The following is a 14,171-nucleotide window of genomic DNA, read 5'->3' as shown; positions in this document are numbered from 1 at the left end:
CGCATCTACAGCACTTTGCTGGGAAGGACTTGTTAGCTTGTGTGGCAACGCTCAGAAAATGAGTGGAGCCTGCTAAACTCAGTAGGGTGCCAATCATCATTTGTGGTCACTGCTGCAAAGGGCTCACAGCCTGGCCACGCTGAGTTAGAAGTTTTTGTCTCTTGAGCCTCTGGTTCCTCAGGGTGGATTCTCTGCTGCTCTGTCCCAGCAGGCCTGGAGCACTTATACCACCTGCAGTGGGGGCTTCACCCAAAGTGGTTAGATGCTTTTTGTCAAGATCAAATGGACTGGCTGAACTGTCTCGTCTACAGCAGTTTTGTTGGGAATTTCAGAAACAGAGCAGATGTCCTGTTTGTCCTATCTTGGGATGGTGATACTGGCTGTCTCCACAACAGAAGGCCACAAGTTTTCTTATTTGAAACCATACTGTGTTGCCACTGTGACTGCAGTCAAGATGATAACAAGGTCCTAAAGACCTTATTAACACTATGTTCCCTCTTTCATACTTTCTTATTTCTTCTTAAATAGTTGGTACTGGGATAGAGGAGAGCTGCTGGGAGGAGATTAGTGCTAAGTCTGAGTGACCTCCCAGGTCAGCAGTGGACGGCTCACGAAATCTCAGCAAAAGTGTTCAAGAAAAAGAAAGGTTTACATAAAAATCAAGACTTTTAAGTCTTTCCCTTTGCTTGTTCCATGATTTTTGGAGAGTAAAAGCTATACGTGTTTGGAAAGGGCTGTTATGGGCTACCTCCATTGGCTGTGGGCTACAGGCTCCTGTGTTTTCTTGCAAGTGCCAAAAACAGTTGGGCCTTTTTGCTTCCCAGCTTCATGAACAGATCAGGGCTGCACCCTAGAAATTCAGGGTAAGAATAGCTCAACTTTTGGAGAGGAGAAGGAGAAGCCAAGCTTGTCATTTGGGATACCTCTTGAGAAGGAAGGCAAGGATCTGAACTGCTGCCTCAGGATATACAAATGGCACCTGGGTCTGAGAGCAGATGACAGCGAGCAGAAAAGCATTAAAAGATGATACTTATGAATGATCTAACAAAAGCTCTTCTTTTATTTTTTCTTTTGCCCATTGTCCTTCGAGGCCTTGATTCCTTTGTTTCTACTCTCCCTTCTGAAGAGACTCAATGTTGGGCAGGTTGTATTGTGGCCGTCCAGATCTTGTAAAGGAAACTGCAGCTGCTACCAACGCTGGAAATGCAGAGCGTAGTGCACAGAGCTCTGAAAATGCTGCTGTAACAATAATAGCTATGTGATTTCAGATACTCGAGGGTGTAGTAGTAGTACGTAAAAAGGGAAGAATATCAAATTGGCCTGGTTGTGCTGATTAGAACTTGTTTAAATACAGTATGTGTACAACCTATTCTTCAATAAGCTGATATCAGCTGGGAAGCTAGACTGTTTTCCAAGCTTATCTGCTTTCTTATCGGCCTGTTGGTAGCAAGAACTGAATTCATGGTCCCATTTGACCTAAGGTTTAAGTATGAGGGTAAGCTCAGGGGATGGCTTGTGAGCTCCTGCCTGGCACTGAACTGTAAAGTATCTGTGTACTTTGCAAACTCAGTTATTGCACTTTGTTGGCGTTTTTTTAACTTATAGGTGGACTCTGATCTAATATTGCCAGCTCCCTTCTTTATCTTCGACTGTGAAATACCTTCTGCTCTCTGGAAAAGTGGGTGCATTTCTGCACACCAGTACGAAGAACAAAATGGAACATTCCAGAATAATTTGGGGAATGAGTTCTCCATATACTGTGTGATTTCTCCTAAATTCCTTGCTTTTCTTTGCGTATTTAGAGAGGGAGATGCTACCTCAAACTCTGCATCTTTTGTATGTGGACAAACCCTAGAATCAAATCTGCTGACAATAGCTGAGAAGGCAGAAAATGACAGGGAAGCCCATTGCGTGCTTACTGCCACCTTGTTCTTTTTCAGAGACACAGTTTAGTTTCTCTGTTGGATTTGGCTGGTTTGTTCCCAGGACTCTGCATCACTGAACCTGGTGTCTGAAAAGGGCTTTACCTGGGTAAAGCCAGTCTGGCTGTATGAAAGTCTTTGGGAGAAGCAGAGAACATTCCCTGACTAATTTATCTGTAGGGGGTATTTTCTTGCCACTCTACCATCCTTTTATGCATGACTTAGCTTCCCAGCCGACTAAAGCCTTTGAAGTTCGATTGCAAATAGCTCTTCAGCTATCCCTTCCCCCCATCTAAAATAGGGAAACCAGAACAACCATTGCTGTGGGAAGAGCCTGCCTTGTTACATGGCACCCCAATGTTAACACCCCTCTCTCTCTTTTCCTCCTTCCTTTTCCCTACCTCCTCCTGCCCCCATAAAGAAATCTTTTTTTTCCCGTTAATAAGATCTACTTAAGACTTGAGGGAAAAGGCCATGGTTCCATGTGATGGTAAATCCAATTTTAGGGTGTTTCATACGTGATGAAAAACACTATGGCCGCATGACGCAGCCCCTGAATTGGCACACATTCGCCCTGCCAGTTCGGATTTGTTCACATAATGCAGAAGGGGCGACTGTCCAGGCAAGTTTCACATTGGGGCACGCATGGGCTACCCAGGCATCCCTGATCTTGGGCTGGGGGCCAGTGACTCCCTGTCTCTCATACTCTCACTGTATTTTGTGATCTGGCCAGTTGTATGGTCGTGTTTGTCTCGGCTCAAATCTGTGCAGTCAGGGGGTCTGAAAGCTTCCAGTCTCAGTGTTGATGAATGTTGAACCAAAAGCTGTTACATGAGCCTGCACTCTTCCTAGGGCTGTCCCTTCAGATGCTGGAGTCTCTCTTGCATGCTGGAAGCCCAGGGGCAATGTCTGGCTTTCCCAAATATCCCTTCTCGGGATCATAGCCATCATAGAAGAGAAGAAACTCCTACTCAAACTTTCTAATTTATATTGAATGTGACGTTCATGGTATGAAATAACCCTGTTGGCCAGCTTGGGTGCCTGAGTCTCTTTCCTCCTCATGCCCGCACCTGGCTAACTTGAAAACCGAGACCCTGAAACCCACATACCATAGCTGGCTATAAAGTAAATATTTTCACAAATGCAGAGGTGAGAGTCTTCTGAAATTGCAGTTTTCCCAAGCATTAGAAGAAACCTTACTGAAAAGTACAATTACTGAAAGAGAAATTAATCCTGTGTTGCTCAAACCGGAACACTTGCCAAGAGAAGGGATTTTTGAAAGTACTGAATCCTGGTTGAGTCTTCTCCCCTTGGGATCACATTTCTCAAGTTGTCTTGTTTTTGGATCAGTGAAGATCTGGTTACCTCAGGCCACTAATCGCACTGCATTTGCTTCCCATCTCCATCCTCTTTGCTTCGCGTAGAGTTTTCTATCCTTCTCTGGGTCCATTGCTAAATAAAAGAAGTTTTTAACCTCATGGAGATCCTTAGAAGCTGCTTAAGTGAGTGTTTCTTACTCCAGGATCCATCTCAACTTTTGGAAAGAAGAATCCATATGTTGTTTCATATAGCCATGAGAGCTTCTATGTACAGTCAATTAAAAATAGCCTGAACCCCTCCTGCTCAACTGTTGCACTTATTTTCTCCTGGTTTTGGGTTTGGTTTTTTTTTGTGGACCTTTCATGCCCCGTGTCACACTGGGGGCTTTGTTTTGGGAAGGTACTGATTTAAGCTACTGTTCCGTTCCTTTCCTTGGAGACATTGATGTTATTCCACTGTTCAGGGTGGAGAAGGCAGAAGACAATCCCCTCTGGAGTCTGAAATGGTCCCGCAAAGTGTGGAGACCCATCTCAGATGCTTGATGTGTATGAGAGCCTGCAGGAAACTGGTGGTGCAGATTTGCATGAGTCTGGGATACTGTCTTTGGCAGTTCTGCCCATTGTAAAGGAGTCATTTTAGCTCATTTTGTCATCTTAATTCACTAGATTTTCTAATGATGGCATGGATCATTGGGCAGCCTTCCAGCTCTCCCTCTGTCCTCAGAACACAAGTCGATTTACTTATGTTTCTAGTGCCAGGAAACACTGAAAGTGAGCGAGGAGACCTTTTCCCCTTGTAAGCGTCAGCTGCAAGTGCTTCCCTACTTGAGAGTCCTTCCTGCCATCCACTGAAAGCCCAGGTGAGCTGCTTCCTCGCATGCTTCCAAATCCCAACTTGTGGCATCTCCCCATGTGCGAGGACGGTCTAATTAGGGACCAGCACCTGAGGCAGAACATTGCGAGACACAAACAAGCACCGTAGTGGCTTTTTCTCACCCCCGTCCCCCTGTTCTGGGACTGACAGGGACTTCTGGGGAATTCTCCCTCTATCCTTCTGTGGTTTCAGGTATCGTCTTAAAGTTCCCTCTTGGCATTAGAAGAAGAAAAGAAAGCGGCCTAAGTTAGGCTGGTGTTTACAGTGCTGTTTGTTTACAATGAGCAAGCACTTGAATATTATTGTCACTAGTTTGACTTGTTGCGCAGCCCTGTAGGTGTGGGGAGGATTGTCCGTGCCAAAGAAGCACTGCAAATAAGCACCAGACCAAAACACAAGTTGAGCCAAGACGGTGTGTGTGTCAGGTAGGATATTGTCATGTCATAGAGCTTGAATTCTCTTTTTCAAATAGTGAGAGATACTTTAGCAATTGATAATAAAGAAACTAAAATACCCAAGTATTGTGTCTTGTTCTGCAAGAAATCCCAGCTTCATTGCAGCCTTTTTGGTGCCCCTTTTTGTGGGACACAGAGGAGAGACCATCAGCCTGATCTGTCTGTGTTCTGCTCTGCTTCATTTCCAACCATCTCCTGTGAGTTAGATTTGCAAAGTGCTGTATAAATACATAGTTATATAAAAATCTTGCAGTCTTCTGTTCTTGAGATAGAAATACATGTTGCTGAAGATATTTATAATCACTGATCCGTAACGTGTTAATCTTTCCATTTGCCTGTTCCTGAGCTGGGCATTTTATTATGGTGCAAATACACCTGAAAGCTGCCTTTGTCCCAATTAAAACCTGCCGTGATTGTAATCGTGCTCTGTGACAGCAGCGGGAGGACGGGTGCTCTCTTAGCTGCCCAAAGGAGGTTGAAAGACGTGACTAACCAACCCAGGGCGTCCGGGGAGGAGGCAGTAAACAACCTTCAGCGTAGATCCAGGCTGCAGTGGTGGTGTGCTGACCGAGGAGAGCCACCACGGGCGCTGGTGGTGGCACAGTTATCTGAACAGGCTTGAAAGCTCACCCAGGAAGGTGAAGGCAGCTGTTTGCTGTGTGTTTTTTTGCTGCTGTAGCTAAACGGCTGGCAAACCACCTTGAGTAGGTCTGCCCTCCCATGCACCACTGTGATACCAAGTACCACCCTTGTGTGTGTTGTTTCAGAGGGAGAGCTATAATTATGGTTAACAAAGTAAAAATATTTGTACGTATTGTAAATACGGTGCTGAGTCTCTCTTGTTCACACCTGACACCATGAGGTGTGAATGCTTAGTGTGATCCCTCTGCCATGTCATCGTGCCCGAGTGTCGCACTCCCAGTGAGCAAAGAGGGCAGTTTGGAGGCACGGCTCCTCTTGATGTGCTTTTCCAAGAATGTGTGCAACCTGCAGGTCTTCTCTAGCTAAAAGCAGATTAAAAATGAACAAAGCAATATTCTCTGAAACCCTTGCTGGGCTTCGGTATGTAGATTTTGGACAGCGAGAGGTATTTCACTCTGTTAGCAAAGTGAATGGTGGAGTTCTCTGGGCCAAATCTGAATGGGCTTGTATTTTTTTTTAAAGGAGTTTTTCATTGAAATTGTATCTTTGAGGAAGGAGCTGAGCTGCGGGTTTGAATCCTCAGGCTTCCTTTTTGTTCTAGATGATGTTGTAAGAAACGTGGTGGGTTTGAAATGTCTCGTTCTCTTTAATGTGTTCTGCCGAAAGAGTCTGGGAAGAGAGAGTTGTGTGTTAGAGAACATGGGCTGTTTTCACCCTGGGATCACAGCATATTGCATTAGGGCCCTTTCCAAAGGCAGAGCGTGGGCAGTGAGGAGCACGGTGTGAGGCTGGCGCAAGGAGGCAGCCGGAGATGAGGAATAGGAAGTTTGAGGGACCTGGAGTCTATTCTTGACTCCATCAGCAACTTGCTGTGTGACCTGGTTTGGTCACTTGTCTCTCTCCCTCACCTCTGAAGGATTTTTTTTCCCTACTCTTTTTGTAAGGCTAAAGGGTGAGTCTTGCTTACTTGTGAATTTTTTAGATCCTTGGGTGGACTTAATCCAAAAACAAGTGATGACTGTTTGACCAGGTTGTGAAAACTTTTTGTCCCAGAGCCACTTCTGATTTTAGTTCTAGCTTTATTGAAAAGCTGCTTCTTGACATTTTAAATGGCAAAACTTTTCAGTATTTAAATGCAGAGGTTTTGAAGTTTTACAGCTTAAAGACTGAATTTTTTGTTCTGTTTGGTTTCTGCAAGTTGCAGCAAGCTTAAGGGTTTGCTACTTCTTGCAAGCATGGGATGCTTCATTTCATTAAAGCTAATGACCTTGCATCATGCTGAGTGCCATTGATCCTGCATTTCGTTATTTTGATGCACCAGAGACCAGCCAGGCTATGTCAGAGTAGTTGCTACTTTCACTGATGTAAGTTCCCTACCTCAGACATAAGTTACTTGGTACCCAGCAGAATATTTAAATGAAGTTAACCCTGAGCTGATGGTATTCAAAATGCGTTCTGAAATTCTGAGTAAATTCTTTATCAGATGGCCTTTTTAAAAGAAATGAAAGCATGTGAAGTTCCTCTGCCCCTGGGAAAGGTACCTAACAGCACGTACCATGAAGCTCCCAATCACTGCTGCAGTGTCAGTGCTCCTCTGGGTCGGGGAGAGAACAGCCTCTTCACATTTGGAAACTGCCAATTCTGCATGCAAATATTAGGAGGTAGCTTCTTTTTTTTCTGTAGGTATGAACATTTGCTTGCTAAACGCTGGGTATTGTTCTGAGATAAGACCAATACCCTGCATGCAGTGGCTCTCCACCCTGTCACTATTCAGGCTGATCCAGGAGTGAGATCGTGGGATATTCCCTCCACTGAACTCGAGAGGCTCTGCCTGTGCTAAAACACACTCTGCCGATATTAAAGGTGGCAGTTTGCATTTTGGGTGAACAATGAACGAGGCCATTTATAACCAGTGATGCTGACGTGAATCTCTCCCAACAAATTTGCATCATTAAAACACCTTTGGAAAAATGTGTCGTGCGTATAATTAAATACCTGTTTTGCTAACTCTTAATTTAATTAATGTAAAGTAAAGATGGCAGCACAAATTAATTTAGTTGGAAATGGCTTTTCTCTCAGTGGGCTGAAGGGAGGTTTTCGGGAGGCATTGTACCAGATGCCTTCAGAAATGTGCAGGTGAGCTCCAGGACTGATTGACACAATTTTTTTGGCAGTGATGGCTGTGACATGCTCACAGCAGTACGTGTGCCGCATACCAGCTCACTTTTTTCCCCATGTGAGAGCAAAGAGGGAGGCCAGCTACAAGCTGATTTCTTCGGGAGGACAGTGTAGCTACTTTTTAGCTCTACCTTGGCAGGTATTTGGTAGCAACCACGGTAAGTCCAGGTTCAGACAGGTGAATGAAAGGAAATCCATATAACAAAAGATTTTTCCATGTCTTCCCTTGTTTTTTCCTCCTGTACTTTGATTTCTCTCACTCAATTGGTGCCTGTGTTTTCCACCCTTAGATACAACTTTACTGTAACTGCTCATCTGCTTTAAATATTCATTCCTCTTAACTTTCCTTAAAGAGACTTCCTTGTAGAAGATCTTCTTCTGGTTTGACCTCTTTCCTAACCTTCTGTATTCTTCCCCCCCCTCCCCTCCTTTTTTGATCTTCTTCTCCCTGCTGCTTAATCTTTTTCTCCTTCCCTTTCCATCTTGCTTGGGATAAAATTGGAGCACAGACTGTGTTCACTGTGCGAGTGCAGGTGAGTTGTCAGCCCAACATTGTAGGAAGCAGGGAATCTGTTGTTCCTTCCTCCAGACCCATCTGAGCACCAGAAGAATAAAAAAAAAAAAGTAATCTTTCAGTCTTCCAAAAATGCTAGCTATTGCTTTAGCAGTTCTAATTTCAGCTTAAGTAAAAATAAATGCATGTATGAATGAAGAAAGCTGCTGTGCACTACAACATGGAGCCTGGCTAGTCCTGCCTCCTCTCTGCAATTTCAGGATCAGCTTTTTCTTCAAGAGAGAAAATAGCCTGGCTAGTCCTGCCTCCTCTCTGCAATTTCAGGATCAGCTGCTTCTATCTGATATTTCCTTCGAGAGAGAAAACGAACCTTATTTATCAGGCAGGATTTTTTGGTACTGAGGCTGAGGAAAGGGCTGGTGAGGGTGGGAGTGGGCTGTAGGTGATGGGCAGGAGCACATGGGTCTGCTGTGGCAGGACTGGCTGAGATGGGCTGCTCTGGGCTGGTGGTGCTCCAGGAGGGGAAGATGTGTTGGTCGGGGAGGCACTTTGGGACTGGTGGGGTGTGCTCAGCAGGGACCAGTCTTGAATGGTGACTCAGACTGGTGTTGGGTGGCACTGGGGGGTGCAGGATCCTGCAGGAGTGACTGGGGATCAGGGAGAATTTGTGTCTGGGGGGCACAGGAGCCTGGTGCCAGTGTTCCACTGGGGCTTCATGGGGTGATGTTCCTCCATACCCCATCAAATGTGATGAATGTGAATACGAAGCTGATTTTGGTGTGTCTTTGGTAGCCTGAACACTCCTGGCTTCCTATCCAACGCTGACCTTTCGCATCATCCAGCTTTTGCAATTGGAGCCAGTGCTTTTAACAGTGCCTTTTGTGTTCATTTACTGAAAAACGGAGTCTGTTTCACAGGAAACTTGTTTACACCTGCCACAGTCGTCATCTTTGCTCTTCCTCTGCCCCTTTCACTGGAGCTGCAGTCGTTGAAACTGTAGAATGTCCTTTCATTCCCCAGCATCCTTGGCGTGGGACGTGACTGCAATAGAGCAGCTGGGGAGAGGATGCAGGGTGTGAGACCCACTTAGAAATGTTAGCCAGATGCGGACCGCTCAAGGAGGAGATGATACAATTTGGCTCTGGAAAGACTCAAGTGCAATGAGTTATTATTTCTGCTTCTCCTTTTTGAGCTGTTCATTTCAGAGTTTACAGAAGAGCCCTCGGAGTCTCTCCCTGCACATACAAATGCACTAAAGCAACTCGGCAACTACAGGAGCGTCCCTTCTCCGTTATCATTAGCACGGGGTCGATAGCTCTCGCTGCGGGGTTTGCCAAGGCTTGTGCTTTCCATCCTTCTGTGGGGGTAAACGGTGGTCTCCTTGTTGAGCTGAGGGGCTGGGCATCTTCAGATCAGTGAAGTGGCTTTTTGAGGGTGACCGTGCGGTGTGTGAGCCCCTGGGTTCGTGCCGCAGCAGAGGAATGCGGGGAAGCCAGGGCGAGGGGAGGTGCTAGGACAGGAGGATTTGCAAAGCTGCTGTTGCAAGCGTTGTGCTCAGCCTGCTCTCTGGTGGTAGCTGCTGTAGCAGAGATGACCTTTGATAAAAACATGAAGCATTTTAGTTTGATTTGGATAGTTGTGGTTACTCATCTTCGTATTGATACAGTTCATAGCGGAGTCATCGACTCAGCTGCTCTTGCTTTTGTTCCCTTACCCTTGTGCAAAATTCACAGGTGAAAAATCAAATCAGAGCAGCTTCAGGATGAGAACTGCCAACAAAGCCTGCTTCCCAGCAGCTCTCCCCAGCGCGGATTCTCCAGTGTCTGATAAGGGCTGAGCTCTGCTGCTCTTTTCTTTCAGACTGGGGAGACTAGTAGGAGAGCAGACAGAAGAGGCTCCTGCTGGCATGAAACATGGAAGAAGTAAACATCTTTGGGATCTTTAGTCAAATTTGGCTGAAAACAGGCAGCAGGTTCCAAAACTCTTGCCAGGATTGAGATAGAGAGAGGCACTTAAAGACCACTTGATCATGATCTCTTACTGCCTCAGCTGGGCTAGAGCCCGCGGCATCCAGGGCAGGCAGGAGAGCTCCAGTGGAGGTAGAGCATCACTGCTGTGCTCGGTCTGCACTGGTGAACATGGGGATGCTCTTTATTTAGATCAGCTGGTGGCAACATGCAAACTGTTTGTCTGGCTTTTTTTTGTGCAAAGCTGTTGTGAGGAAGGAAGTGCTTGGTAAGTCGTTCGAAGGAGGCAGGCCAGTCGTGCTTGTAGAGAGTCTGGGAGGTTGTGGTGACTACTTCTGCTTTTCAGTCCTGAAAATAGCCAAGGGACGTTTGCTGTCACAAGAGTGGTGGGTTTTGATGATTTCAGTTGGAAAAAAAAAAAGGAAGAATGGGAAAAATAGTTTTGGAGAAGGTTGTTGGGCCCCTGTCTTGTCTTTGCTGACATCCTGCCAGTAAAAGGTCAGCCCCATTCGTGTTTCCTAGATAAACTGCCAGTGTCTTGGACGTGTCTTCCAGCAATATTTGGTTGCTGTATTTCTTATCAGGATTTGTTTTAACAGTGCCTGAGGGAGGTGACAGTCATAGTTGTGGTTTCCTTATGCTGTTGACACCTTCAGGACTGAAATGTCTGTAGAACATAGCATGCAGGTGTGACCATTTGCTGTTGAGGATGGAGCTAGCTCATGAGGCTTTTCTTACGAGACCTAATCAGGCAGCTTTGAGACTTCTGAGCGTGCAGGCACCCTCTGTTTTAGTCCAGTTTCCATCCCTTTGACTGTGGAGGTGGGACATCGTTTTAGCATTTTATATAACTCTATTTCTTGTGGCTCGTAAAGTATTCCTTTTGCCCAATAACATGACGTATGCTATGTCTTTGAATCCTAGCATTTATGAGTCTGATTTTTAAAGGCAATTTAAGCAGGTTTGGCGTTCTTTTTTCCCATGTGAATTGCTGTGGTCTAGTCAAGACAACTTTTAGTAGCAGCAACCGTGTGGAAGTATTGTCTTCCCACAATTAGAGGGTAAGAGTTGACAGCAAATGAACCAGGGTTTATAATTAAAAAAACAGGGTAAATTTTTATTCACGGTAAAAACTAAGAAATAAAACCTCATGGTGTAATGTACCTGTCAGTATTAGATGCAAATAAGAGATAATGTATCTTGCAGTGAAAGACATTTGGATTGTGTGTATTTCGCTGAGCACGGGAGCAATTCCTCCTATTCTGTAGAAGCTGAGGGTTTTGTTCAGTTGGTCCTAATGCTCTTTTAGAAAGCTTTTACCTCTCTGTTTCCTGAGGTCTGACATGGAAGAGAAAAGCTTCAATAGGCACCAGCTGCTCAATGGGCCCTGTCTTTTCAGAGCATCGCTCGCTTTTCTCCGTTCCCAATTAAAACGTGTGTTAAACTTAGCTTTTGTTTGAAGCAGCCAGCGCTGTGGTATTTAATGTAAAAGGAATGTGCTCCTCACCTTTTCTCTCTCTTTTGTCGCAGGGTCAGCATTCTTCAGGGGAGGACATGGAAATCTCTGACGACGAGACCAACCCTGCGCCCATCACCAGTGCGGAATGTGCCAAAACCATTGTGGTGAACTCCTCCGTCAGCAACACAGCCGTGATGGCCCCGTCAATTCCCCCCATGCCGCCACCAGGATTCCCTCCTCTTCCTCCTCCTCCTCCACCGCCTCCGCAGCCAGGCTTCCCGATGCCTCCGCCGTTACCTCCACCACCTCCACCAACTCACCCCGCCGTCACCGTCCCCCCGCCTCCGCTCCCTGCCCCCCCTGGGGTCCCTCCACCTCATATCTTGCCTCCGCTTCCCCCGTTCCATCCTGGCATGTTCCCTGTCATGCAAGTGGATATGATAAGTGTCTTGGGCAACCAGTGGGGTGGCATGCCAATGTCCTTCCAGATGCAAACTCAGATGCTGAGCCGCATGATGCAGGCACAAAACACATACCAGTATCCGCCTTTCATGACGGGCCGGATGCAGTTTGTGAATCTTCCACCCTACCGCCCTTTCTCGATGGGAGCAGCTCTTGGTCGTGGACAGCAATGGCCACCACTGCCCAAGTTTGACCCCTCAGTTCCACCACCGGGTTATGAGCCAAAGAAGGAAGATCCCCACAAAGCCACTGTGGATGGAGTCCTCCTGGTCATAGTGAAGGAACTAAAGGCTATCATGAAAAGGGACCTGAACCGGAAGATGGTTGAAGTGGTAGCGTTTCGGGCATTTGATGACTGGTGGGACAAGAAGGAACGTCTGGCAAAGGTAGGCTTTCACATACTCTGTGCTGGGTCCTGGGGAGAACTGTTCATAGTGCTTGTGGGTAAGCAGGGATCTGGAACTGCCTTTGAAAAGACCCCACAACCCTAAAATTTTATGGCAACTAAAACAGAAGCAAAAAATAAAGCCATGGAATGGCTTTTACTGTGAGAAACCACATTGCTTGAGGCTGCTGAAATTAAATGGGAGGAATGCATGTCCCTGTCACTTATCTGCCTCCGTGCCTCCCCACGGGGCTGGTCTTCATGCTGGGGCAGGCAGCAGGAGTGTGTGCTGGCAGCAGCAGGTCTCAGCCCACAAATAGCTGGAAGATGCTCCATCGCTACAGGCACCTGCCTTGGGACAGGTTAGCACCTGAGTATTAACCCTGGCTTATTTCCATGGTGTCACTCCATATATGCAGGCATTTCGTGCTGCTTTGCCATCAGAACAAACAGGCTGGGAATTTCAGTCCTTCCTAGTCATCGATGGAGGTACCCTGTGCGGTACCCTGAGCATGTGTGGAGCCATAAATGCTCACTTAGGAGTGAACTGCTGCTCTGTCTCACACCGTCCCGCTGATTTGAATGTGAGCCTGAGGAAGAATCATAAAATACTAGGTTGGAAGGGACGTCAGGGATCATCTGATCCAACCTTTCTTGGCAAAAAAAGTCTTTAGTTGTTAGTGTCATCCTTCTGCTTTGGGGTGGATCTCCTCCTCATCGCCTCCAGCTGGGGTCACCTCAAGGCAGCCCTTTCTGTGTGAGGGACTAAGCACAGCTTTTGCTTTGCAGGACTCTCTGAGAGTGTGTTCAGCTTGGGCAGTGCACTGGTGTAACCCACCTGCATGGCTGTTCAGTGCATCTCAGCAGGATGCACCCACGAGCTGTTTTTCCAACTGTGTTTTGGAGGACTGTGATGTCTTTACACAGGTGTCCCTGAGGAAGGGCATTGCTACATCACACCGCACCCCACACACACTCCTTTCCTTTTTCCCCCTTCCTTTTTTCCCGCCTTAGTGCAGTAGTTCCTGGTCCTGAAATTTGAAAAGTTTAGCTGATTTTTATTTTTTTTTGGTAGTCTGCCTCCAGGAAGGGGTTTGCAGGAGGAAATCACCCTCAGATCAGGACAAATGTGCAAGTGCTTCTTGCATCTAAGAGGGAGCTGAACTTTAGCTCCAAAAAAACTAAAGTCAGATACACAACAGGAGCGTGTGAAACCACCAAGCTGCTATTTTGTGTTCCCCACTTTGTGTGATGAGATCCTTGGGTATTTCCAGTTCTCTGTGCTCCTCCCACCTCCCCAGCGTATGTACGCAGCAGCAATTAACTCAAAAGCTGAACATTGGCCAAATAGATGAGGAGTTCCAGGGATTAGTTAAGAAAACAGCTTTGCATGAATCGTCTCATCCTTTCTCAGCCAATTTAAAGTGTACCTCAGCCAGCGACCAGCTCTGTGATCTATATGTGGTGAATTTGTCTCTACCAAAAAAAAAAGCTAACACTATAGAAAGGTTCATGCAAGCCTCAAAATTAGTATTACAGTAAATTATTGTAAAAAAAACCAACAAACCAAACCCAACACCACAACCTGCAGATACATCTCCTGTTTCATATGCTCATTTTCAGAGCAGTACCTTCACCACCTGCCTTTTAAGCCGGTTGTGTGTTAACTCTAGCGCCTGGGAGAGCTCCTTGGCTTTCCAGAGAGGTTGGTGATGCTGCTGGTTAACAGCTGTTTTATGACAGTGTAATTTGCTCTGGCTTTGAGCTGGCTGCCGTGACGTGCGGCGAGAAACCCGGTCCCTCTCCTCCTGACTAATGCTCAGAGCTTCTGCCTCCTACCAGCGAGCATGTGCTGACAATTTTGGTGGAGTTTCCAGGGCAGTGAGAAAAACAGATCCAGCAAATAGTTGCAAAAGCAGCAACCGGAGCACCCAAGAAATTGTTTTAAAGCAGACATCTGCAGCAAAGAAGCAGAAGCAAGTCGAGGCAGGTCT

At 46.3% G+C, this 14,171-nt stretch overlaps 1 protein-coding gene across 1 annotated transcript in view; it reads left to right on the top strand.

Annotated features, from left to right (window-relative positions):
• The window catches only part of SETD1B (SET domain containing 1B), a 53,603-nt gene that overhangs the window by 19,726 nt on the left and 19,706 nt on the right, over nucleotides 1-14,171 (top strand). Inside the window, exon 6 of the mRNA XM_014960982.1 lies at nucleotides 11,402-12,178. Within this exon, the coding sequence (XP_014816468.1) occupies nucleotides 11,402-12,178 (777 nt within the window). The remainder of the gene's footprint in view (nucleotides 1-11,401; nucleotides 12,179-14,171) is intronic.

This window comes from Calidris pugnax, unplaced genomic scaffold, assembly GCF_001431845.1.
Source record: "Calidris pugnax isolate Ruff unplaced genomic scaffold, ASM143184v1 scaffold32, whole genome shotgun sequence".
NCBI lineage: Eukaryota > Metazoa > Chordata > Aves > Charadriiformes > Scolopacidae > Calidris > Calidris pugnax.
The sequence above is the reverse complement of the archived record's forward strand: the minus strand, read 5'-3'. Positions and strand labels throughout refer to the sequence as shown.